Here is a 27659-nt window from a genome sequence, read left to right on the forward strand (position 1 = left end):
GTTCGAAGGTTCAACAACTCAAGGGAGTGTCCATCAATTGAAAACAAAAATATAAAAGGCTGAATGTACAGAAATGAGATGACAGAAAGATTCCACAAATAGCAAACAAGCAAACAGTTAATGCTTTTGGTGGTATTGTTTCTGGGATAAACATTGGGACACCAGAAGAACTCAGTTGTTGTTTCTGAAGTGGTACCACAAGACATCATCAGCAGCTTATATTCATAAAGTTTAATATAATAAAATGCCCCAGTGTGGATCAGAGGAACATGCTTAGGCAAAATCTGCACTGCACCACATAAGGGGATATTAAGGCAAATGGGCAAGAACTTGTCAAAGAGCTTAAGTTGCATCTTAAAGAAGGAAAGAGAAATAGAAAGATTTAGGGAGGGAATTCCAGAACTTAGAGCTTAGGCAACTGAAGGTGGATACCAATGGCAGAGCAATTCAAATTAGGGATGTTTAAGAGGTCAGAATTTGATGGGCACAGATATCTCCTCAAGTTGTGGGGGTGATTGTAGAGATAGTGAGGTGTGAAGTTATGTAAGGATTTGAAAACGAGAATAAGAATTTTGAAATCAAGGCGATGCTTGGTTCATGGCAAATGTAGGTCAGGGAACATAAAGGCTGAGATCAACAGAACCGCGAGGAAGGAGAGTTTTGGATTACTTCAAGTTGAGGGAAGCTAGAATGTGAGAGAGGCAGCCAGGAATGTCTTGGAATAGTCAAGTCTAGAGGTAACAAGGGCAAGAAGTCACAGCAATGGTGGGAGAAGTCACTCAATTTGAATAAAATACTCAAATCATTTATATTCATTTGGCCCTAATTTATCCCCCATCACCCCCACTCCCTATGAAATGGCTGCAGATAAAATAACCGTTCAATAGGTCAGATTGATTCCGTCTTATACCTCTGAAATTGTGGGTGCCCAATTTTGGCACCTTAACTTCAAATCAAGGCCAACATTTCATTAAAATAAAAGCAAAATACTGCTGTTGTGCCTGCCGCACATAGTCTGTTTTTAACCCTTGTACAGTGGACAAAGAACTGCAAGTCGACTTCATGTTAATACAGTAATATTTATTCACACACACAATCAATACAAGTTATTTCCAAAATACTAAAGTTCAAGTTCAATACTAGACCTTGCGTGACTGGCAAGTACCCAGGCAGATATTGGCCTTTATCCGCATGCTGGTCTCTGTAGTCCTCGGTGTAGTCTGGTTCTTTGGTCTGGTCTCTGGTCTTCCTTCCTTCGTTGGTGTGGTGGCTCGCCTCGTGCTGGTAGTTGCTGATGGTGTTCACTATTGTTGTTGTTCATGACAGAGAGAGAGAGATCCTTCTGCTGTGCAGCACCTTTTCTTCCTCATTGGTTTTGTAGCCTTTTGGGCAGTCTCTTGATTATTGCCAATCAATTGATCAGGGCTTGATCACCCTGATTGATAGAATCCAATTAGGTGCGGCCACACCGATCTCTGGGTGTGTACCCAACGGCCATGTATTATCGACCCCGATAATCACCTTTTGGTTTGACGTTTTAAGTTTCCTTTCGACTTTGTTTTTGGTTCGGGCTGTTCCCCCCTTCCTTTTGGGGAGCCGCCCCTTTTACTTTGTCCCTAAGTTAATTTGAGTTCGTTTACTTGATTGGTATCGAAAGAAATACCCAACGGCCATGCCTGTAGGTGCTGGAGGCATGTAGGTCACATACCTCCCTCCCAAATAAGAGGTTAAGGCGCCCCTTGGTTTGGTGAACAAGTCTGCTTGGCCAGAAAGTGTCCATTGTCTTTGGGATGGCTAGTTCCTGTTTATTCTGTTGTCTGGAGCTGCAGCCTGTTTATCTCTGTTATTTAAAGCTGCAGCCTGTCTGTTTCTGTACTTGCTCAATTATCCCAGCTTGTTTTGTAAATCGCCGGTCCGTTTGGCCACAATCCCTCTTCTTGATCCTGAACGCGAAGCGCGATGGATCACAGACTCAGGACCAGTATCTGTCAGGAATTCCCCAATCACTCAACAATCAAGTAAGGCCCAGGTATTTGCATACTCAGTAATGACAAATTTCTACAGCATATTTGCATTCCAGAAACTACAAACGGCAAATATTCCACTGCTGACCATAAATTACAAACAACCAAACATTCTAAAACAAAACATTACAATACTGCAGATGCTGGAAATCAGAAATAAAAGCAGAAAATGCTGGAAAAACTCAGCAGGTCTGACAGCATCTGTGGAGAGAGAATAGAGCTAATGTTTTAAGTCTGATATGATTCATCTTCAGAACTAAAAGTGCTGTACTGAGGAAACCTTGTCTATCAGTGATAAGGCTACGGAGCTTAGGAGAATCAAATATTATGGCTGGAATGTTACAGCCATTCATGCCAGCGGGATTTTCCCATCCCGCTGCAGTGAATGGAGATTTGGCTGGGAGCGTGGCGTGAACGGCCGGTAAGGTCGCATCCTACAGCTTTGTCCTCCCCAGTGTTTAACTAGAAGAAATAGGGTCTCACATAAGAGTGGGTGTCAGACAGCAGTCTGACAACGCAGAGGCAGTGGAGGGGTTGATGCTGGTGAGGCAGGGCTGGGGGTCATTAACGTACATGGGAAACTGACCCTATGGCCAGGACTCTCCGCTCCCGTTCACATCTGGCGCTGAGAGCAGAAAGTACCTCAAGACGCCTAAGTCATGTTTCACCTCAATGCGAATGCAGGACATGAACGTTCCCTCCCCCCCCTGTCAGTGCTGGGCCTCATTTCTCACCATTCAAATCTGGGAATGGCATTGTAATAAATTAGCATCTAATCTGAGACCCAAATGCTGGGATCGTATACTGTGGCGGTATGATATCAGAACGGCACGGTGTACGACTGGCCTCAAAAGGCACACACTGAGAAAGCAGCACTCCATGGGAAGCTTGAATGTCAGCACAGCACTTGTGAGATGGTCCTGCATCTCCTAGAGGGAGAGGCAGGGCAGGTGGATTAGCCATGCTGAATTGCCCCTTAGTGTCCCAAGGTGTGTAGGTTAGATGGATTAGCCATAGTGAATGTGTGATGTTATGGGGATAGGGTGGGTGGGGGGGAGGGTCTGGGTGGGATGCTGTGTCACAGAGTTGGTACCGTCTCGATGGGCCAAATGGCCTCCTTCTGCACTGTAGGGATTCTATGAGAGCAGGGGTTGAGCGGGGAGTCAAAGGGTGAGTTGGGGAGTGCCAGAGGGTCAGTGGGGAGGTGCCAGAAGGTGAACTGGGATGCAGAACGTTTCTTGAGGCTGGCAGCCATGACATCCAGGTGAACCCCATGTGCTAGCTGTGTGCCGGGGTGCCTTCAATTATGGCACCCGGATCATTGAAGTGCTGAGGTGATGCTCAGGCAGGTGAATCACAAGCTGCCTGAGAGCAGACAGCAAGGAACACACGTCTGCTATTTTTTCTAAGAATGGAAAAAGCTGCCACTGCCGTCAAAGGGATCATCGCTTTTCCCACCCAACATCAGTCATTGCCGTTATTGGAGACAATTCTGCCCTATATCTGCATGGCCTCACAAGGGAGAAGAGGAAGAGGAGGGTCCAAAAGTGTTGTTGCAAAGGATCTTCAGGCTACAATTGGATTGGCATGTAGAACCAGGCTGTCCCATTGAACTGGACAATGATGGAGAGGCTTTGGTGGAGGACGTTGTTGTCAGATATGTCAAAAACGGTTGACAGGTCAAGAAGGATGAGGAGGGAAAGTGCTACAGTCACAGTCATTTGTGACTTTTATTAGAAATGTTTATTGCAGCAGAGATGTTGGAACGTGAAGTTGAGAAAGGCTGTGGCACATATTTCAAAGGCAATCACTGTGCTTGAAGACTTATAGGGAAGGGAGGCTTGAGATGGGATGGTACTTTGACTGGATAGAGTGACAATAACAGTTTTAGTACCCGAGGAGTCAAAATAATGTTAGTGAACAAGTCGATTAGGAAGGGTTTTGTAGAAGAGTCGTATTTGAAACATGAACTCTGTTTCTCTCTACCACAGATGCTGCCAGACTTGCTGAGTTTTCCCAGCATTTTCTGTTTTTATTTCAGATAGACTTTTTCAGGTGGAGTGGCACAGTGGTTAGCACTGCTGTTTCACAACGCCAGGGACCCAGGTTCAATTCTGGCCTTTGTGACTGTGTGGAGTTTGCATGGTTTCCCCGTGTCTGCATGGGTTTCCTCTGGGTGCTCCGGTTTCCACCCAGTCCAAAGGTGTGTAGGGTTAGGATGGGTTAGCCTCAGGAAATGTGTGTGGTGGCAGGGTGGTGGGTAAAAAAAACTCTGCCAGAGAGTCTGTGCAGACTCAATGGGCCGAATGGCCTCCTTCTGCTCTGTATGAATTCTATGATTTCTAGCGTGCAGAGTAATTTGTTGTTATTTGATTAGGAAGAGGAGCTGGGTGGTCAGCACTTTAGTGAAAAAGGGGTTGAAGGAAGCAGGAGGAGATTGCAGTGAAGTCCATCCCAGGCTAACTCCGAACGTTTCTCACAAAGTGCGGAAAAGAGTGACGCTCCCTGGCCAGGCCAGGACCAGGAAATAGAATCGTCAGAGGTCAAAGCGCCGTGACGCAGAGCCGGAAGTGAGGTATTAGCTTGTCTAAGATGGCGGACCCGGAGGAGGATCTGATGCTTTTCAGTGTGAGTGACTTGCCGGTGCGGGGCTACGGCCTGATGGAGGAGATCCGGCGACAGGGCAAACTCTGCGATGTGACCCTGAGGGTGAGGAGTGGAGGGAGCGGGAGGGACGGAAGGACTCGGGCCGGGGCCGGGGCCGGGGGAGGGGGCGGCGAACACCGGGAGGGGAAGCGATTCAGATCCCAGACACCCCCGGAATACCTGCACCCCCCGAAACATCCCCTCCTCCTCCTCCCTGAAACACCCCCTCCTCCTCCCTGAAACACCCCCTCACCTCCCGAACCATCACCTCCCAAAGACCCCTCGCCCCCGAACACCACAAACACCTCATCATAGAAACCCTACAGTGCAGAAGGAGGCCATTCGGCCCATCGAGTCTGCACCGACCACAATCCCACCCAGGCCCTATCTCCACATAACCCCACATATTTACCCCACAAGTCCCCCTGTCACTAAGGGAGAATTTAGCACGGCCAGTCCGCCTAACCTGCACATCTTTGGAATGTGGAATGAAACAGGAGCACCTGAAGGAAACCCACGCAGACACAGAGAGGACGTGCAAATTCCCCAGACACCCAAGTTTGGAATTGAACCTGGGACTCTGGCACTGTGAGGCAGCAATGCTAACCATTGTGCCACCCTTGAAACCCCTGCTCCCCCCTCCATCACCACCGCAAAACACCCCCTTCTCCCCCACACCTCACTAAACCACTTCTCTGACATTCCCTTCACCCCAAACACCCCCTCATCTTCTGAGACAACCCCCCCCCCCTCCAAAACCAACCCCCTGTTCCCCAACTGCCCAGATTTGATTTGATGGTTAGTTTTGTGGTTGATGTAATTAATATAGTTAAACTTAATGATTGGCCTGTTGTTGACTTGGGTTGATGTTTTGTTACACCTACATATTCTGGCCTTTTGCAGGTTGGTGACCACAAGTACACCGCACACCGCATTGTGCTGGCTGCATCTATCCCATACTTCCATGCCATGTTCACAAACGACATGATCGAGTGCAAGCAGGATGAGATTGTTATGCAGGGAATGGACCCCAGGTTAGAGGAGTTTGCTTCGTATTGTCCGATTTTATGTATTTAGCTGTTCTCATTTATTTTGTCAATTTTTGCACTTTGCTGTATGAAATGGTGCCACGGGAGTGTTACATTGTCAGAGATGTCATGCTTTGGGTGAGATGTTAGGCTTAGCTGGACTTTGAGCATACAGTGGTAGTGTTTTATAAAGCAGTGTCTTGTTCCAATATTCTTCCTTGTAAACAAATGAACTTGCCTCCATACTGTTTATGGGATGAGGTTGACACAGATTGGACTCCCCATGTTTCTCTTTGTCACTGAACTCGGAAATAATTAGCTGTGTGACATGCTCTTTTTGGAAAACATTGGCATTTTTTAGCTACTGACTCATCCCAGTTATCAGCATTGAGGAGAAGGACAAGATACGGACAGTCCCTACTACTTGCACCATTCTCGCTTATCACCCATCTTGGGAGCATAGAGCTAATCATTTATGGTCTCTCTTGGGGTCAGTTACAAAGGAGCCACTTAAAATGTATTGAACATTCTGGTTATTTTATACAGTTTTGTACTTACTGATTTTTTTTTAACAGCTGTGGTTTTCATACACCTGTATCCCATCAACATCTCACTTTGCAATGTACTGAGGCAGATGTTAGAACCCAGAGAGAGACAAACAAAACAAAGACATTGTATCGGAGGTGGACCTGATCTCATGTTAAAATTATCAGCTGGTTGAAGCTGGAATTGTTAATAAATAACTGTGAACATTGGAGACTTTGGACAGCTTCAGTCAGCTGATGTGTTTAATGTGAGATCAGGTCAATCTCTTCCACAGTGTCTTGATTCATTCAAATTAATTATATAGTGGGCAAATCACGTTCGCACCAATACAGTGGGGTTGTACGTTACAGCTCACCAGTAGGCCAGCTACTGCAGGGGTGGTTATAACTGCTCTGAAGTCAAAGCACGAGCCAGTGCTTTCAGGGAAATGGGGAGACAACCAGTGCTTGGCCAGGGAATCTGGATTTAAAGATTTTAGTGAAGGCAGTACAGTCGCCTTAGTTTGGGTCTTCTGTCATTTTTATGCAGCTTTTTGAGAAATGTTAAAGCAATAAGTTCTATAAACTGAGTCTGTCTTCTCACAGTGCCCTGGAAGCACTCATTAACTTCGCCTATAACGGCCGACTGGCGATAGACCAGCAGAATGTGCAGTCATTGCTGATTGGAGCCAGTTTCTTGCAGCTTCAGAATGTCAAGGATGTGTGCTGCACCTTTCTGAGAGAACGGTGAGTGTTGGCGGGGGGGGAGACGGGGGGGGGGGGAGACGGGGGGGGGGGGGGAGAGACGGGGGGGGGGGGGGGAGACGGGGGGGGGGGGGAGACGGGGGGGGGGGGGGAGACGGGGGGGGGGGGGGGAGACGGGGGGGGGGGGGGGAGACGGGGGGGACACAAAATGCAATAATCACTCGAGTGTTACTGCCAGATCCCTCAGTGTGTCATTATCGTGCCCACAGGCCAGGGAGGGTCCATCCTTGAAACTGACTGTTTCTCATGATGAAGTGCAGCTTAAACACTACAATTGATCTCTTAGTTCTTGGTCCACGGAGGAGAGAAAGACAAGCCATAGTTCTGTTTTCTGATTGCTCTACTGATTCCTGCTGAAACGTTTGACCACTTGGATGTTGGCGGAGGGCAGGATTCAGCTTGGTTCTGTTACCAGGGCCAGATAGGGTCAATCCCAGAATACTGAGAGTGGCGAGGGAAGAAATTGCTGAGATTTTGGCCAAAGTCTTTGTATCCTCTTTAGCCACGGATGAGGTACCGGAGGATTGGGGAGTAGCTAACATTGTTCCTTTGTTTAAGAAGGGCAGGAGAGACTATCTGAGAAATCCCAAGCCTGTGAGCCTTACATCAGTGGTGGGGAAATTATTAGAGAGAATTCTTAGGGATATAATGTACTCACATCTCAAAGAGAATAGGCTTATTAGCGATTGACAGCATGGTTTTGTGAAGGGGAGGTCGTGTCTCACAAACTTAATTGAGTTCTCTGAGGAAGTGACAAAAAAAATGGACCAGGGTAGGGCAGTGGAATTTGTATAGATGGACTTCAGTAAAGCCTTCGGTAAGGTTCCTCATGGCAGGCTGATACAGAAGGTAAGGTCATATGGGATCCAAGGTGAGCTGGTAAAATGGATACAAAACTGGCTTGAGCACAGAAAGCAGAGAGCAGCAGTGGAAGGGTACTTTTCTAACTGGTGTTCCACAAGGATCAGTGCTGGGGCCTCTGCTGTTTGTAATATCTATAAATGAGGAAAATGTAGGTGGTCTGATTTAGTAAATTTGCAGATGATACAAACATTGTGGGAGTAGTGGATAGTGAGGAGGATTGTCAGAGGACACAGCAGGGTATAAATCGGCTGGAGACCTGGACCGAAAGATGACAGATGAATTTTAACCCGGACAAATGTGAGGTGATGCGCTTTGGAAGGTTCACTGCCGAAGGAAAGTATACAGTAAATGGTAGAGCCCTTAGAAATATTAGCACACAGAGGGATCTAGGCATGCAGATCCACAGTTCCCTGAAGGTGGCAACTCAGGTGGACAAGGTGCTCAAGAAGGCATAAGGCATACTGGCTTTCATCGGTCAGGGCATTAAGTAAAGGAATTGGAAAATCATGTTGCAGCTGTATAAGAATTTAGTTAGGCCGCATTTGGACTATTGTGTACAGTTCTGGTTGCCACACTACCAGAAGGATGTTGATGCATTGGAAAGGGTGCAGAAGAGATTTACCAGGATGTTGCCTGGCTTGGAGATATGGACTATGCAAAAAAGTTGAACAAACTTAGATTGTCTTCATTGGAGCGTTGGAGGATGAGGGGGAACTGATAGAGGTTTACAAGGTTATGACAGGCTTGGATATAGTGGATAGTCGGGAGTCTTTTTCCCAGGGTCAAAGGGTCAACTACTCGGGAGCATAGTTTGAGAGTGAGAGGGGGAATATTTAAAAGAGATGTAAGGGGCAAGTTTTTCACAGAGAGGTTGGTGAATACCTGGAACGTGCTGCTGGAGGAGGTGGTGGAAGCAGATTCTATAACGACGTTCAAGAGGCATCTGGATAGATACATGAATAGGCAGGGAATAGAGGGATATGGCCATGTAGAGGTAAGAAAATATTAGATTAGAGAGGCATCTGCGTCAGCACAGACTTGGTGGGCCGAAGGGCCTGTTCCTGTGCTGTACTGTTCAGATAGGTTTAATGATCAGCTGATACTTGAATAATTAAGAGGCTAGATCCTGTCTGTAGTCTAACTCAGACCATTGAGGGTGTTTGAAGTCATAGAATCCCTACAGTGCAGAAGGAGGCCATTTGGCCCATCACGTCTGCACCGACCATAATCCCATCCAGGCCCTGTTCCCATAATCCCACATCTAATCTCCTAACACTCGGGTCAATTTAGCATGGCCAATGCAACCTAACTGCAGGAGGAAACTCAAGCACCCGGAGGAAGCCCACGCAGACATGTGGAGAGTGTGCAAGCTGCACACAGATAGTGACCCGAGGCCAGAATTGAACCCAGGTCCCTGGCGCTGTGAGGCAGCAGTGCTAACCACTGTGCCACCCTGAAATCTGGATCTGAATCCCAGCAGAAGTCAAGGGGAAGACAGTGTCACTGGACTTCTAATCCAGATGTTTGTTCAAATCCCACCATAGCAGCTGGCGGAATTTGAATTGAATTAATAAATCCGGGATAGAAAGCTAGTTTCAGTAATGGTGAGCATGGCAACAATCATCGATTGTCATAAAAACCCATCAGGTTCACTAATATCTTTTAGGGAAGGAAATCTGCCATCCTAGATAGGTAGATAGATCTAGCCTATCTATGACTCCAGATCGAATGTAGCTGATGCTTAACTGTTCCCTGAAAACGCCTAGCAAGCCACTCGGTTCAAGGCCAGTAAGGGATGGGCAACAAATGCTGGCCCCACCATGACATCCACATCCCATGAGAGAATTTTTTAAAAACTTCATGGGAAGAAACCAGTGAGTAGAGAACTATTCTGGGATGAAAGATTTCATTAGTTAATCTGTATGTACGGTGCCTGTATGTGATTGCAGTGATCCAAGTGAGGAAAATCCTATGGCTCAACACTACTGAACCGTACAGATCTGGAAGTTTCCGGGATCAATTCCATGGTCTGCTTTCAATTAGCTGATCCCTGTTGGGTGAGCAGGAAGTTGCTACAGTTGGTCTCAGTGGAAGTGTAGGAAGGAGATGGAAAGTGTTTCCTCCGAAAGTTGGAGCTAGGCTGATCAGGAGGGTGATCACAAGTAACTTTTTCATACAAATGCAAGGAAAAGTTGTGAGTACTGACCCAGTGAAATTTGTAACACTAATGTTGATAGATTTTTGTTAGGAAGGCTAACAAGGGATGGAGCAAATATGTTTAAATGCAGTATGTATCCAACTAGCAGAACAGGCTCAAGGAACTCACCAGCAGCTTGGTGGCAAAGCACATTTCAACACTAACTTGGTGTAATAATTCTCTCGATTATGTTTTGGCTTGTAATTTACTCTTGCACTCACAGATAATACCAAAATCTGTTTCCTAACCACTTTTCAATACTTAGTTCTAGGAATCAATTCCCATATTTTAATAAAGTTTGTAGTAACAAGTGTCTTCCATTACCCTCCCCAAATCTTCTCTCTCTCTCTCCGCACCCCCCCCCCCCTTTCCCCTTCCAGGCTGCATCCTAAAAACTGCCTGGGGGTACGTCAGTTTGCAGAGACGATGATGTGCACCGTTCTTTACGACTCATCCAACAGTTTCATCCACCAACACTTTGTGGAAGTATCCATGTCTGAGGAGTTTCTTGCATTGCCCTTTGAGGAGGTGTTTGAGCTTGTTGCTCGGGATGAGCTCAATGTGAAGTCTGAAGAACAGGTATGAAGGGTTGACAATGAGTGTACGAGGTTGGGGGAATTTTAAATGAGACTATTGAGAGGTTTGCTGATGGCTAGAATACGGGAAGAATGTATACAGAAGAAATACGGGCTGGATTACTCCTGATCTCTTTCTGAAAACCCTGACTTTACAATTGGTTGCATCTTCCACCAACAATGGCATTATGCTGTGAATATTCTGTGGCCTTTTTAAACTTGCATTAACGTCACTTTGTATTTTAAAAGATGTGCGGGTTAGGTTGATTGGCCATGCTAAAATTGTCCCTTAGTGTCCTGAGATGCGTAGGTTAGAGGAATTAGTGGGTAAAATATGTAGGGATATGGGGGTAGGGCCTGGGTGGGATTGTGGTCGGTGCAGACTCGATGGGCCAAATGGCCTCTTTCTGTACTGTAGGGTTTCTATGATTTCTATGAACTCTGCACTCAATCCCTGTCCTTTTCATTAACAAATAATTAAAAATACGTGGGAGAGGGGGAATGGGGGACAGAAATGGCATAGGAAGAAGAGGGAATGGCATGGGGAATGACACGAGAGGTTTGAAAGGAGTTGGATGGGTTTGGGATGAGAGGGGTGGCATGGGAAGGATCGGTTAGGATGGGGATTTAAACAAGAACTGTCACAATAAACATATTAATTTCACTGGAAATATTTTGCCCGTCTCTCTCTCTTAGTTGCGACTTAAAAGGTTCACACTGATGTATTCAAAGAGGTCAGAGAGCACATGTCACTGATGTGATGGTGAACAGTGGAAATATTATCTATGGTGCAGCCCAGGCTGGGCTAGAATAGTATCCCGTAGTTCTATATTTTAAAATGTGCTGATCTTTCCCTCTCCCAGGTATTTGAGGCAGTCCTTGCTTGGATACGATTCGATCGGGACAGTCGTGAGGAGTACTTACCTCAGTTGCTAACCAAAGTGCGCCTGCCCCTTTGTCGACCACAATTCCTTACAGACCGGGTCCAGCAGGACGATCTAGTTCGCTGCTGTCACAAGTGCAGGTAAGATGGGTGAGACCAAATAGTAATTACCCCCCCTCCCCACAGCATTCCTGAACAGGAAACACGATGAAACTTTTCTGAAAGGCAACTCACCGTTTTCCTCCGTCTCGCTCATAATCATAATTCAGACAGTGAACTTTCCCACCTTTTTCTCCCAAGCCCTTGCATGTTCTTTTTTGTCTTCTCCCTACAATTCCCTGTTGAAATCAAGACCCATTTCACTGTGTCCTGTTCTCATTCCCCAACTCACCTGAGGAGGCAAGTGTGAAGCACCTGGTGAAGAAAAAGCTTTCGTGGCCAAAGAATGTGGTGAAAGGAAGGCAGGTGGATTCCCATGGGTGTAGCTGCCTGCTGGCTGTGTCATCAGGAGATCCTCACCCAAGTACCTGACCACATCTTCGCTTTCAGTGCAGCCATCCTCCATTAACAGAGAACGGGGCGGGGGGAAGCAGAGATTTGAGCACACAATCGTAGCTGACATCTCCGTGCAGTATTAATGGAGTGCTGCTCTATTTGAGTTGGCATCTTTCAGATCAAAGGTTAAATCCCAAGGTCCAGTTTGTAATTCTTGCATGATACTTTACAATTTAAATGGTGAATGGGGGACATCGATGATGCTGTGGCCCTGGAAAGTGCGAATGAAGTAGAGCCCAACTTCTGTTATTCCATAGAATCCCTCCAGTACAGAAGGAGGCCGTTCGGCCCATTGAGCCCGCACTGACAACAATCCCACCCAGGCCCTATCCCTGTAACCCCACGTATTTACCTTGCTAATCCCCCCTGACACTAAGGCAATTTAGCATGACCAATCAACCTAACCCACACATTTTTGGAGTGTAGGAGGAAATGGGAGCACCCGGAGGGAACCCACACAGACACAGGGAGAACGTGCAAAACCACGCAGAATTGAACCCGGGTCCCTGGCGATGTGAGGTAACAGTACCAACCACTGTGCCACTGCTGCATTTATTGATGCTGAATTAGTAGATCCTCCTTGGTATAAAAATTGGCCTCCGCTCTCCTGTGTTTGGAAGAGGAGGAACAGTCAGAGTGCTTGTTCTGGACAATCACCTAGTCATACCTACTGGAGAGTGCTGTGTGGGGATGTTGGCGAGGCCAGATTAATCTCTGCTGTGATTCTGCCATTCCCGAGGATGCTCCATTAGCCTGTCGGCACATATAGTTCTTCAGGATCTTGTATGGCCACTCAGATGGGGTCCTGGCTTGAGCCTGTAGATGGAAAAAAGATTCTAGGAATAGGGGAGTTGTTGATGTTGTAATTCAGGACTGTCGTTTTGCTTTTCAGGGACCTTGTTGACGAGGCGAAGGACTATCATCTAATGCCCGAGCGTCGCCCTCACCTGCCATCTTTCAAGACACGGCCAAGATGCTGCACCTCCATTGCTGGCTTGATCTACGCAGTGGGAGGCCTCAATTCTGCTGGTCTGTGTTAAACTCGGGATGTTCAAAAGGTCCAGCTCCTTTAAGGGACATTGCATGTCAGTATTTTAATACATGTTTGGGCTCTCATCTGAAAATAGGGCAGAGTTATTGGGGACAAAAAATATTTTTCACAAATCCTGATTCGGAAATGAACCTCCTGCTAAAAATTCTCTGTCGGAAATTCAGCAATTGTTCGAGATGCAACTTTCAGCAACTTAAAGGAGCTTGGCCAATCCAATTGTCCTCGCGTTCACTTTAGTTTCCCAACAAGTGTGCAGTTGACCTGATTGATTTGGTGCTCCCACATGACAAACCAAGTCTTAAACAAGCCTCTGTATCAGACAGTGTACATTGAAGTCATCCCCATAACCTCATACTGAGTATTTACGGAGAGCACTTACATGGGGGAGATAGATAAGGAAAGAGACACTGAGGCAAAAAAACAATTATTCAGGTTGGAGTTGTTAGACCACAGTTGGTGCATTGATTTGTTGCTTCTCATTTTCCTTCCTTGTTCTGGAAATGTTAGCCCCTCGCTCCCACACAGCTCTATCCAGCAGGGTAAAGACACTGTCTGTATAACCAGCAGGTTATATGTAAAATCCAAGTTTCTACTGTAGATGATCTCAGTCATGGAATCAATTTGCATGTCTGAGTGTGTGTGTGTCCGTGCGTGCTGGTCCCTGGGGGGAGGGGCATCGGTGCCTTTGCTGGGAGGTGGCTGGGGGAAGAATCTCTGCCTTTCTCTCTGTGTTAGTGTTAGATGAGGCACCTGAGTATATGAAGGGTGAGACTGGGCTGTGATGTGCCCTATCATTTGCTGTCTGTTACTGCTGAAGTTCACTCATGAGGAATGAGCAAGACAGTGGAAGAGACACTGCCCATGTAGTATAGTAACCTACCAAGGACTTGGCTCCATCAGCTGTGAGCCAGGGGAAAGAGTGAATTGGGAAAATGGAATCAGACTTTGGCTGGCATTACAGTGAGCTGTCACGAAAGGGGCACTGCTGTGAATCTGAGAGTTTTATCACCGAAAATAGTGAGGTCCGCAACACCACTCCACCCTTAACTACCTGATCCAGGAAGAGCAAATTGCTGACCTGAGAACAAGCCTAATCAGTAACTTCCCTTCCTTACGTAGTATTCTGACTCCTAACCCTATTCATGCATGTGTGTCATCAGTTTGCCAGAAGATAGGAACCCTGTGGTGCAATAACTGAATAGATAGCTGCCCTTTAGCAATTGTCAAAGGTTCCTGTTGCTACTGGGTTGTTCTACAAATGCTAGATATCCCCCTCTCTAACTGCCCCTCCCATGGTATTTAACTTTGTAGGTGACTCTTTGAACGTGGCAGAGGTGTTTGATCCCATTGCTAATCGATGGGAGCGGTGTCAGGAGATGACCACCTCCCGGAGCCGTGTGGGTGTGGCTATGGTCAACGGGCTGTTGTATGCAATTGGCGGGTTCGATGGACATTCAAGATTGAGTACGGTGGAAGTTTACAACCCGGAGATGGACAAGTGGACCAAAGTGTCCAGCATGAACAGCAAGCGCAGGTAGGAATGCCTATGCAAGGCCAATGGCTCTGTAAAAGTACGGATCAGCCATGATCTGATTGAATAACCAAACCAGCCATAAGGAGCTGAATGCCCACATCGCGTTCCTGTGAGATAAAACTCATTCATTGAAGTCTCTGTCATATAGATAGAGGTTTCCGTTTTGGAACCTGGTCTCAGTAACAAGATGATACAATTGGTCTCTGCATGTCTTGGCCATGAAAGTGGAAATTGGCCTTGGTTTCAGCCTCTGATTGCCATCTAATGAAAAATGTCTGTCTATCTGGGTCGGGCTCATGTACCTCACAGTCTGCCATTCTGCATTCATTGTTGAGGTTGAAGCATTAGAAATGGCCAGTTATATGTGGTATAATGCTGCTTATAGAACTGGATCACAATGAGAAATCCACCTTCACAAGAAGGAAAGAAAACTGGAGGACCAAAAAAGTCAATTTTGTTGCTTTCTTTTGACTTGTCGTCACCTTATTTTTAGAGGAGGTTATCTAATGAGGAGCAATTAGACAGGCTGAGCCTGAATTCATTGGAGCTCAGAAGAATGAAAGATGATCTTTTTCAAATATATAAGGTCCTGAGGGGACCTTACAGGGTGGATGTTGAAAGGATGATTCCCCTTGTGGGAAAGACTAGAACTAGGGACATCGTTTAAAAATAAGGAATCTTACATTCAAGACAGATGCAATTTTTTTTCTCTCAGGATTGTGACTCTTTGGAACTCTCTACCCCAGGGTGCGATGGATATCTTTGAATATTTTAAAGACAGAGGCAGATACATTTAGAATAAGGGATCAGCCATTTAGGACTGGGGTGAGGGGAAATCTCTTCACTGAAAGGATTGTGAATCTACCCCAGAGGGCAATGCATGCGCAGTAATTGAGCATTTTCAAGACCGAGGTCGGTGGATTTTTAGGTTCTGAGGAAATTAAGGAATATGGGGATAATGCAGGAAGGTGGAGTTGAGGTCGATGCTCAGCCATGCTCTTATTGAATGGTGGAGCAACTGGAGTGGTCAAATGTCCAGTCCAGCCTCTATTTTAATTCTCTAAACTGATCCTTAATTTGTTGCCACGCATGCAGCACAGAGTCACCAGGTTGAACGCAAGTGTCAGATTTCTGAATTATGAGGAAGGATTGGAGAGACTTGGGCTATTAAGCTTGGAAAGAAGTTGCCTGATAGGTGATCTTAAAGGGGTAGAAGATAGTAAATGGTAAGGGAAAGGTAAATCTAGAAGATCACTTTAACTGTGAAGGGACCAGGGCTGCAGGTTCAAACTTAGGACTGACATCAAGGAATTCTTCATACACATTGATCAACCCGTGGACTTGATTCCCTGGTAGAATATCGCAGGTGCTGACCTCAAAACCATTTAACAAATAGCTAAATTGGGATGGAGTACGTGGGAGGATGGGTCATTCTAATCCACACAAACAGTTGGAAGATCGGTTTCTTTTTATCATGTGAACGGATACTGGCTGATTTGGGAGTGAGGTCTACAGTTAACATCTTAACTTTCCCCTCCTTGTTTCAGTGCAATGGGGACAGCTGTCATGGACGGACATATTTATGTTTGTGGCGGATATGATGGAATCTCCTCCCTCAATTCAGTGGAATGTTACAGTCCAGAAGCTGACAAGTAAGAAGTCTTAATGGTGTCTTTTTATTTTTATAATCATGGTTCAATCTAGAATGCGAAAGGAAATCTTTTTCATGAAGTAGTGGCAGAGATACGCGAGTACATTGCCTCATTTTTCATGGAAGGATGTGATAGTGGGATGGAACTGGGAGAAGATGGTATGGAGTTGGGCAGGTGGGGGGTGGTCAAGGCTGGCCCAGGCATATTAGGGGTGGCCAGTGATTGGGCTATGAAGTTTTGGGGGGGGGGGGGTCACGTGGCCAGTGATGCGGGGGTCGCATGGCTGGCCAGCGATCGGGAGGCCGGCAGAGTGAGGTTACTGTGCGTGCACCGATCTCGGCGCTGACAGATTGGAGCATGCACAGTGACCCACTCAGCGCTGTGCTGCTGGCCTCTCTGGTGAGAATAGGCCCCGCCCCCAGCTTTTTGGACTGATTCACGCTAGTGCACTCTACAGTGCACAGAGTGTGGGAGATTCATTTCGGAACTCCGGCTGAAAAAACCAGCGGGATTTACTCCAGTTTTTACGCGAATTCCGCACTATGAATTTTTTGGGCGAATCGTCCCCATGGAGTTACTTAGATCGACAATCGTACTCGTTAGCAAGTGATCGCCAAAGAGACTTTGTGCTTGGTATGACTCCAGTTAGTTAAGAGTTTCCCCCTGATTCCCATTGACTTTGGATTTGTCTGGGCTCCTTGATGCTGCACTCAGCCAAATGCTGCCTTGATGTGGATTTTAAATTCTGTTACTGAGCTGCACAAACAGTTTTATCCTCTTCACCTTAACAAAACCTTCAGAACGTTTGAAAACCTACTGCTTTGGTCAAGCTTTTCATTTGTTCTCTTAATGCTTTGTTCTGACATCCATTTTTTAAGCAATTCTGAAGCATTATTTAGGAATTTTACTCAGATATAAATATAAACTCTTGTTGACAACGTCTCTGAATCTCTAGAGATGATAGCCATGGCTCAGTTCATGTTATTCTTCCCTCTTGTGTCAGAAGGTGTGGGTTCAAACCCCATTCGAGAGACTTGAGAACATAATCATTACTGAGGAAGTGTTGCAATGTTGTTGATGTCTTTAAGATGAGATGTTGAACTGAGAGCCCCCCCCCCCCCCATTGGTGTGAAAGTTCACACTGCAATTTATAAAGTGTCTTGGTCAGTATTTAACCCTCAACATACATCACTAAAGCGGATTGTCAGTTCATCTGGGGAGACAGTGGCACAGTTGTATTGTCCCTGGGCTAGTAATCCAGAGACCCAGGCTAATCCTCTGGAGACCCGGGTTCAAATCCCACCACAGCAGAGAGTGAAATTTGAATTCAATAAAAAAGATCTGGAATTAAAAGTCCGATCATGACCATGACACCATTGCTGGTTGTCGTTTAAAAAAAAAACCCATCTGATTCACTAATGTCCTTGAGGGAATCAAATCTGCTGGCCTTACCTGGTCTGGCCTACCTGTGATTCCAGATCCACAGCAAAGTGGTTGACTTAAATGGCCCAGCAAGCCACTCAGTTGAAGTGCAATTAGAGATGGGCACCAAATACTGGCCCAGCCATCGATGCCCCGATCCTATGAACGAATAAAAAAAAAAGATTTCACTGCAGTTTGTGGGAATTATTTTGCTAACCTGTTTCCGTGCTCCGATTCCCAATAGATGGGTGTCTGTGACTCCAATGAGTGCCTGTCGCAGTGCTGCAGGAGTCACTGTGTTTGAAGGGAGGATCTATGTCTCTGGCGGGCATGATGGACTGCAGATATTTAATACGGTATGTTCTGGGATTCATTGACGAAGAAAAGTAACAGCTATGTATGAGCAAGGATGGCACCGTAGACTACATGAATACAGATTGTTTGAGGAGGGATGTTATACTAAATGAAGCCATGTAGGTTGAACTCAGAAATAAAAAGGGGCAGGCACACTGCTAGGAGCGTACTGTAGACCCCCAAATAGTGCGAGGGAGATAGACAAGCAAATAAGTAGGCAAATCTCTGACTGCAAAAACAATAGGGCAATAATAGTTGGGGGCTTCAACGACCCTAATATCATCTGGGATACAGACAGCATGAAAGGCTCAGAGGGCACTCCCTGAACTGCATTCAAGGTAACTTTTTTAGCCAGCATATGACCAGGCCAATGAGAGGGGGCACAATTCTCAATTTAGTCTTGGAAAATGAAGCATGGCATTGGATTTGATTTATTATTGTCACGTGTATCAGTATACAATGAAAAGTATTGTTTCTTCCATGCTATACAGACAAAGCGTATTATTCATAGAGAAGGAAACGAGAGAGTGCAGAATGTAGTGTTACAGTCATAGCTAGGGTGTAGAGAAAGATCAACTTAATGCAAGATAGGTCCATTCAAAAGTCTGATGGCAGCAGGGAAGAAGCTGCTCTTGAGTCGGTTGGTACATGACCTCCGACTTCTGTATCTTTTTCCCGATGGAAGAAGGTGGAAGAGAGAATGTCCAGGATGCGTCTGGTCCTTAATTATGTTGGCTGCTTTGCCGAGGCAGCGGGAAGTTTAGACAGAGTCAATGGATGGGAGGCTGGTTTGCATGATGGATTGGGTTACATTCACAACCTTTTGTAGTTTCTTGTGGTCTTGGGCAGAGCAGGAGCCATACCAAGCTGTGATACAACCAGAAAGAATGCTTTCTATGGTGCATCTGTAAAAGTTGGTGAGAGTCGTGGCTGACATGCCAAATTTCCAAATGGATGAAGTAGCAATGGATGACCATTTTGGAGATGGTGATCATAGTACAGTTACATTTAGCATCATTATAGAAAAGGACGAAGGACAGGAGTAAATGTTCTCAATACAGCTACTTGAAGAAAAATCAGTGACAATCAGTGGGAGACATTCAGAAATGAGATTCTGTGTGCACAGTGTAGACATGTCTCCACAAAGAAAAAGAGCAATATTGCCAAATCTACAATCCCCTAGTTATCCAGTAGTGCATAGGGTAAGACAAAGCAAAAAAATGACAGTCACAAAAAACTTAATACTGTAGAAAGCCTAGAGGAGTATAGAAAGTACAGGCGTGAAATAAAAAAGGAAATTAGGAAAGCAAAGAAAGGATATGAAAAAATAATAGCAGGTGAAACCAAGGAACACCCAAAAATGTTTTATCAATACATTAAGCGTAAGAGGATGATCAAGGAAGGGGCAGGGCCTAATGGGGATGTACAGGGTAACTTATGCATGGATGCAGAAGATGTGGGCAGAGTTCTTCATGTGCACTTTGTCTCTGTCTTCACAAAGGAGAGGGAGGATGTTAAAAAGAGATGATGTTAAAGAGGGTGATTGTGAAATATTAGATACAATAAGTGTAATGAGAGAGGAAGTGCTGGGGGAACTGCGATCCTTGAAGGTGGGTAAGTTGATATATCATCAGGACTGGATGAATTGTATTCCAGGCTGTTAGAGGAAGCCAGAAAGGAAATAGATCCCCTGAGGATCATTTTCCAATTTTCACTCGGTACAGGCAAGGTGCTAGAGGATTGGAGGTCTGCAAACAATGAACCATTTTTTAAAAGGGTGCAAGGGATAGGCCAAATAATCATAGGCCAGTCAGTCTGACTTTGAATGTGGGCAAATTATTGGAAACAATTCTGAGACAGGATAAACTGTCACTTAGGTACAGATTAATCAGTGATAGTGTGGTTTGACTAGGGGAAGATCGTGTTTTAGTAACTTAGTAGAAATGTTTGAGAAAGTAACAAGGAAGATTGATGAGAGTAGTGTATTGGATAGTCCCTACATGGATTTTAGCAAGGCATTTGACATGGTCCCACATGGCAGACTGGTCTGGAAAGTTAAAGTCCACGGGATGCATTGGAATATCGTGACTTCCTGCTGTCAACTTGCACATCCCAGAAATAAATGCAAAAATCCGACCCAGATGTGGGTTTTTCCACACCAGGGGGCTTCTGTGCAGAGTAAGGGAGGCAAAAAATGAAAATAATTAAGAATAACTTGGGTAATGAGCTCTTGTTTAATCTAGATAAATGAGGTAAGATGGACCAAATGGCTTTTACGTTGTCTTGGCTTTGTTCTTGAAATGATTTCTCTCTCTCTTTTTAAAAATAAAACAGGTTGAATGTTATAATCACCACACTACGACCTGGTACCCTGTGCCGAGTATGCTCAATAAACGCTGTCGCCACGGGGCTGCATCCCTGGGCAGCCAGATGTATGTCTGCGGTGGTTATGATGGCTCGGGCTTTCTGAGTATTGTGGAAGTTTACAATTCTTCTTCGGACCAGTGGTATCCACTTGTCCCCATGAACACACGCCGCAGCCGGGTGTCTCTCGTGTCGAGCTGTGGCCGCTTGTATGCCATTGGTGGCTATGACGGACAGTACAACTTGAACTCCATGGAGATGTACGATGCTGATACGAACCGCTGGACGTTCATGGCCCCCATGGTGTGTCACGAAGGTGGGGTTGGCGTAGGATGCATCCCACTCCTCAGTGTGTAAGGCAGTTATTGTTCTCCCAGTCACGGGAGTCTAGCGCTTGGTAGCGGTATTGAAACAATGGTACATTTGTGGGAGCAACAAACGGACCCCAGTTTTCAGTGGTCTGTTGGTTGGTGTCCAGTGGCCAAAGACAATGCAGTAACCATTACATCTTCCCAACAGAAATTGGTAACTTACCAGTACTCGGTTGCTATCTATCGAGCCTGTGGGTGTTTTTAAACAGTAAGAAGTTTAACAACACCAAGTTAAAGTTATTTGGTAGCAAAAGCCACCAAAGGTGTTTTTAAAGGCAGCCATTTAATTAAAATGATGAACACTTGTGTGAGTTACGCTTTTTAAAACAAAAGTCCAAATGTTAATTTATGAATCTTTTTTTCAGTGATTACTCAAATGCAGAACAGTGTATTCATCAAAGAGACTGTCAGACGGGGTGTTACCATGAGTTAGGCACTGTCCTTTTACCACTGGGATCTAGGTTATAGTGTGGGGGGAAATAGAAAACTGAGATTCTAAAGGTGTTGGTGTAGAGTGTTTGCACCTGATCCACGCTGTACTTTTCTTTTGAGTTCTTGCTGCTGGCACTAGATGGCTGCAATGGGAGTGTCCCTAGAATGACAAAGTGGAGCACTCGCTGAAGAGCCGGGTTGATGGTCTGTCTACCATTTCTGCAAAGCTAATTAATCCCTGTTTATCCTGTTACTGGTCTAAGTGTATTCAATGGAACCTTTTGTCCTGTTAAACCCTAATTCTGGGATAAATGGATTAATGTATGAATATGGGAAAGTTCTAATTGTTCTACATTTCTCGGATGATATAATAATTCTTTATATACTGTGATAGTGCGGTCTGCTACTGTTTCCAATCCAAAACCATTCTGGTATTAATTGTTAGCTTTCCTGGCTCTGCCTCTACTTCCTAGTCCTTGTGCTGTTTACCCTTTGGAGCTTATAATCATAACCAGATTACCAAGATTTTTAATGTTTACAGCAATCAAAATACGGGAGAACTACCTGATAGTTAATGTAGGTCTTTGCTTATCAGTACTTTGTCTATCGAGAGTATTGGATCTCTGGGAGCGAATTATAAATTGAAACCAGCTAGTGGTTATGCCACTACCGGTGGATATGTAACATTTTCCTGCTAGATTCTGCTACACTGTGGGGTAAACATCGGGCTGTACAATTATAAATTCTGTTCTTGTAAGTAACTGAAGAGAGCATTGAGCTGAAGAATGAAATATGGGTTGGTTTAGATTTGTCACTGATGGGGGAACGACACAGAAAAGCATATTGCACAACATTAAATATATGATCTAAAGTGATATTTTATTCTCATTGTATTGGTAGCTACTGTATGCTTATAAACTATATGTCAATACTGGGTAAATATTTAATCAAGGGAGTTTGTATGGTTTACGTATAGAATACAGATACTCTGTGAGTCAGAGGTTGAAATCTAATTGTGTTTTTTTAATATAAGTAGTAGAATAATGGGTACCTGGGAGTGAAATGCAAGCAAGAATCTAAAAGAGGGACCTTGTATATAGAATAATGGATAACTTGGAGTGAGTTAAAGATTGCAGTCATATCAAATGGATTAGATATGACATAACAGTTACCTGGCAATGAGTTGCAGACTGGAATCTAACCGGGGGTTCAGTTGGTTTACATATGGAATATTAAAGATACACAATGTGATAAACCAGAAGGAAACCTATCAGCATCACAACCTGAGATGGAGGTGACCGGTTGTATTGAAATTTTTCTGTGTTTCTCTTCTCTGTTTCGAACGCTGGTTTTCAGTGTAATACAGTTCTACAATTGGGGTCTGTGTTCTGCTACCACCAACAATCATGTATGTTGACATTAAATCTCAGCTGATTATTTGACATGGAGGCACCACCTGTCCTTCCTGTCCTTCCCTACAATGCACTTTACAGCAGGAATAATTGGATTGCCTTGTCCCTGTTCTACTGATACTGGGCTAACAGGCTCCTATTGCTGGCAGTGCTGATAAAATCTGAGACCCCAGGTCTGAATGGCTCCTTGGGGATGATTAGAAATATGATTAATCCACACGACATAGTCTGTGTTTCAGGTTGCTGATTCCTGCCATGGGTTGGCCAAACCCTATTTAAATACACTGCAGCCAAGCACTGCACCATTGAGCTAAATATATTTTTTCCACTTTCAAGACAATGAATGACTAAGAATCTGAGAGTCTTGCAGCAGAGAAGGACACCATTCGGCCCATTGTGGGTTTGCAAGCTCTTGAAGGAGCTTTCTAATAGCCCCACTTCCCTACCCAGAGGTCTATCTATATATGTTACATTTTTGATTATAAATCTAATTTCCAGTTAAAGCAAGCATTAAAAGTAAGTTTTTTTTTTGTTGTAACATGTCACCTGTAGTTTATCAGTTACTAAAATCCTGAAGCAGTTCCATTGTCCCAAAAAAATGCAAAAACTTCTGCCAACCCATTGCAGTGTGGTATAACTGGATACGGTGGAAATAAAGCCTTTGTTCTCTGCTTAGTTATCCCTGATACCCCAGTACTGAGCCAAAAATAATCGACTATCAATTCCACTGACTGGTGCTCACATACTTTGTAAATTGCTTTTTAATGTTAAGATAGGCTGCTATCTCCAAATCTAATTGAGAATCCCAGGCACTGTTGCTTTACTATGTTTAATCAATAGACCATTTGCTTATTACATAACTGAGAATCTGCACGTTTTAAACTTTAAGCCTGTGGACCAGTTTCTCAAGTACCTCATGTCCCTTAAATATGGCCATGGTTAAAGTAGAGGTACTAGTCCAGTATAATTTTCAGAGGGCCCCTTACCCGGTTCTGAACTGGTGAGAATCACTGGCACCTGATTAGTGTTCCACTACTCAAATATCTTAAATTCTGAATTTGCGTTTGGCAGTTCAGGCTGTTCACTGTTGAACATTATACTGCATTAAAGGTGCTGTATAAAAGCGTTATTATATAAGCTATGGTTACTGACCTGTGAGATAGTTTATGCTGGCCAGATCTTTGGCATTGGATTGAAGCTCTTGGCCTGACTCACTCCACAAGAAGGAACTCTATTTCAATAAGAGAAGGCATGGAGGATAATTGGGTCCATGGACTTTCAACCTTCTCACCATATCAAATGTGCAATCGAAATATCTGACTTGGGAAGAATAAAACAAAGTGAGTAGTCCATTCAGCCCCTTGAGCAGACCGCCATCGGGAAGTGGCTAATAGAAATTTCAATCTGGGATGTGGGGTATCATGAAAATCTACTTCCATTAGTCCATCTGTTACAGTAACTGATAGGTCAAACTCCTGTTTGCGAATTAAAGGTACATATTGTATGCTCAAATCTGTCTTCAAAGTGTAAGCATTATCTTATTTACCAGGTTATTTTGGAACACTTGAATGTTTTTAATGTCAAATTGTAATAAATTATGCACATTCCTACGGAACCCAATCATTGAGCCTGTCTTTCATTTATCAATACATGGAAATTACTGAGACTTTGAAATCAGAGCAGTTAATTGCACATTCCTATTGATAACGATGTACAACTTAATAAAACGAGATGCATGTAAGCAATGCAGAGGACTGTGCATGTGACTCTTACCTCTTGCACTTTTCATGTGCTGTGTAAAAGAACACACAGTTCCTCAGATATTTTCTGAGAATGTGCCTCAGGTTTATGAATGTGTCTGCTCCAACTTGCAAGCTTTTTCCAGCTCTGATTATATTCTTAAAAATGTCGCCCCATAGCATTAATGTGTTGTGGGTGATCTTAATGTGGTAATTGTGGGACTTCCATCCCTCTGAGGAAGGAAGTTCTGCCCTTGAGAGCTGCTGGCCTGTCTGTTTGGCTGGCAGTTGAGTAATCCCATCAACACTAGAACTCAGTAGTGGCTGTTGCTAGGAGTACAACATTCTCAATAAGGAAGACAACATGAATACCAGACTAAGGTGAGTCTGGATCTTTAAGTCATGGAGGGACACTGAGGAGGGTGCGGAAGAGGTGGGAGTTTGGATTTTGAAGGGGTGAGGGAGACACAAACTGGGGAGTAACATTTTGAGGGGTTGATCCCAATGAGGGCAGGGCGCCATTCCTACCTTTACACCTGAGATGGTGGAGTAGTGAGTTGGCCTCCTTTATTCCACCTTCCCAACCATGTTGTTATTGCAGCAGGGATGGAAACAGCCCGTTGAGCCTCAAGTGGCCATCTCAGTAAGTCGACCTGTTTTGTGATGAGCAAATTAGCTACCTTGCCTTTTGTGTGATTTGATGGTTTTTTTGTCATTTGATGGTTAAGTGGGTTTTGTTGCAACTTTTCAATTGCTTGTTCTCCATTGTAGATGGCAGGTTGCAGGATGTGTTTGGCATTACTGTACTGCCTCATGGATGAGCTGTACTTTCAAGCCCCGCACACACAATTCAACACACACCGGTTAGTGTCACGAGTTTTGATAGAAAATAGATGGTACTGAAGGAAGCTGTTTGGCCCATCGTGTCTGTGCTGGCTGAAGAGGAATTATCAAGTGCATATCCAAGAGCTTTTCTAAAAGTAAGGAGAGTTTCTGTCTCTACCGACCTTTCAGACAGTGAATTCCAAACACCCAACATACTTTGGGTGTAATGTGCTTGACAGCTTTTTACCTGACTATTAGCCACCCACCACTTCTTAATCCTGCCCACTATATTTCAGTTGAAATCATTGCCCTGAAAAACAAGGAACAAAGCACTGAGCCCTAGGAATCCCACTGAAAAAAGCCCTCCAGTCCTGATCTTTTTCCCAAAAATATATGCTATTGCTACAATTTATAAAAGTACAATACATGATTATCCAAAGTTGACTTTACATAAATTGCAAATGGGATCAATTACTTCCAACGTTGTATGTGATACTTTGAGCTTTCTTGCTGCACTTACAGCACACACACAATTACAGTTTATATGTTTTATTCCATGTTTTACAGTTTCCAACCTCTGCGTACTACAGTGGAAGAGCCATAGACAGTGGCCTTTCCCCATTGTGCCTTTGTGGCAGGTGCGCCATTCTTTAGTTGTCCCTCGACATGTAGCCCTTCCAGTCTTGATTACCCTTTGCTCCCTGCCACTGACCCAATTTTGGGATCCAACTTGCCCTGGGCTTTTACTTTCTAGCCCAACCTTCTCAGAAGCCTTGGTAAAGTCCTTGTTAAGACTTTTGATTAAATTGGTACAGAGACTCTGGTATATACTTTAGAAAGAAATTTGCTCTGTCTTTTGTTGCAGCTAATGGTTGTAACTTGGACATTGAAGTTTAAAAAAATGTTCTGCTGTTTGTGATTTGTCCGCTTAACTCGCCAATGGATCTATAGAAATAACTTTAACCACAGTCCTGTGTTTGAATACTCTGGACCTACTTTATGTCTAGGAATTTCAGTCAACCTGTGGAGCTCCTCATCTTCTAAGCCCTTAACTTAGAAGATGAGGAGCTCCACAGGTTGACTCATCTTTAAACTTGAAAACCTAGTCTCAAATAATCACCATTCTGATCTAGTTTGTCTTTTACATTTTTTTGAAGCTAGCTGATATCTGTAGTGTGACCTTAGCTTCTGAACAGGGAACAGCAAAATTTGTATTACATTGACTACTTTGTTAAGATCATCATATATCGACATTTGAAACTTTGTTTTTGGAAGGATTTTTCAAAATTGTTTTATACATCAAGTGTAAAATTTGGACCTCTGGCATTGGTGTAGGTGATGGTCACCTTTATGAAATGTGAAAAATGTCAGCACTAGTAATTCAAATGAAATCAATGTGTCAAATGTTAATTAAATAATTCTACAAGGATTAGCTTGGACTATATTCATAAGGTTTTAAAAATCATTAAATTCATCTTCGACATCCAACGGGAAGAGTTCATAGAATTCATCCTAAGCGACTTTGGTTATGACGTCATGCTAAAGATCTTATTCTGAATCTGCTTTCATTTTCATAATTATCTGAAGCCTGCACTTGGGCATTAGGCAAGACATTCTAGTTGAAGATGATATGAGGAAAAACACCAACACCCCCCCCCCCCCCCGCCCTCCCGTCGCCCACCCACCCACGGTAAAGCTCATACCAAATTTTGGTTTACTGTGTATCAGTCATTGTACCAAATCACGTGACTGCAAATCACACATGGGGCCGCATCAACACCATCCAGCCAGAATGTGGCAGTCACTCATGCTGCTGTGTTACTGTGACAGATGACACAAATAGACACAGAATGGCCAATTGTGTTTCCTGCATCATTGAATTCTGCGCATAATGAATGCATTACACTGCTTCCCTCTTCTAAAAGAAAAGTATTTTGTTCAGTAATGACAAACCATACTTTCTTTCCACATGCTTTTCTTTGATACATATTCAAAAGACTATAAGTTGTGTATAAAACAAATTCCTCCTTCTTTAAAAATGACTTACACGTGTAATGTTTTGTAACCTTTACTTCCAGTTGATATGCTGAAAACATGAATTAATGTGTTTCAAGGTCTCTTCATCGCTATCATCAGGGATTGAAAAATTCCTGCTGAAGTCAGCAACAAAACATTAATTAATGGCTGGCTCAAATCTTACTCTTTCCAAGCAAAGGCCCAGCTTGTCAAAGGATTCTTCACTGGTGTTTAAAACTACAAATGACAGCTTGCAAGTAAATTGGCCTCATTAAGTCTGATTACTGAAACTTTACTGTCTCTTTCCATTTCAACCAGTCTTTCTTCAACCATTTCTTGCAATCGGATGTGTTATATATTTGTATGCACATCACCGTGCTATTAACTGAATATGCCAGCATCGATGTTCTTCAAAGTATGTCTATT

The 27659-nt window shown here is 44.2% G+C and overlaps 1 protein-coding gene across 1 annotated transcript; it reads left to right on the forward strand.

Annotated features, from left to right (window-relative positions):
- The first annotated feature begins 4579 nt into the window (after positions 1 to 4579).
- On the forward strand, positions 4580 to 24271 carry klhl18 (kelch-like family member 18). The gene is made up of 10 exons (XM_078215908.1): positions 4580 to 4733; positions 5574 to 5704; positions 6829 to 6969; positions 10429 to 10627; positions 11487 to 11647; positions 12954 to 13090; positions 14424 to 14646; positions 16194 to 16298; positions 17965 to 18076; positions 20409 to 24271. Exons 1-10 carry the CDS (start codon positions 4617 to 4619, stop codon positions 20793 to 20795), a joined length of 1713 nt encoding a protein of 570 aa, XP_078072034.1. The 5' UTR covers positions 4580 to 4616; the 3' UTR covers positions 20796 to 24271.
- The last annotated feature ends 3388 nt before the right edge of the window (positions 24272 to 27659 follow it).

Source organism: Mustelus asterias, chromosome 7 (genome assembly GCF_964213995.1).
Source record: "Mustelus asterias chromosome 7, sMusAst1.hap1.1, whole genome shotgun sequence".
Lineage (NCBI taxonomy): Eukaryota > Metazoa > Chordata > Chondrichthyes > Carcharhiniformes > Triakidae > Mustelus > Mustelus asterias.

Bases quoted from the DNA above. Each gene is read 5' to 3' on its own strand.
- klhl18 (XM_078215908.1), top strand. From the start codon at position 4,617: ATGGCGGACCCGGAGGAGGATCTGATGCTTTTCAGTGTGAGTGACTTG. The intron at 4,734-5,573 runs GTGAGGAGTGGA...GGCCTTTTGCAG, and splicing joins TCTGCGATGTGACCCTGAGG to GTTGGTGACCACAAGTACAC. The intron at 18,077-20,408 runs GTATGTTCTGGG...AAAATAAAACAG, and splicing joins GACTGCAGATATTTAATACG to GTTGAATGTTATAATCACCA.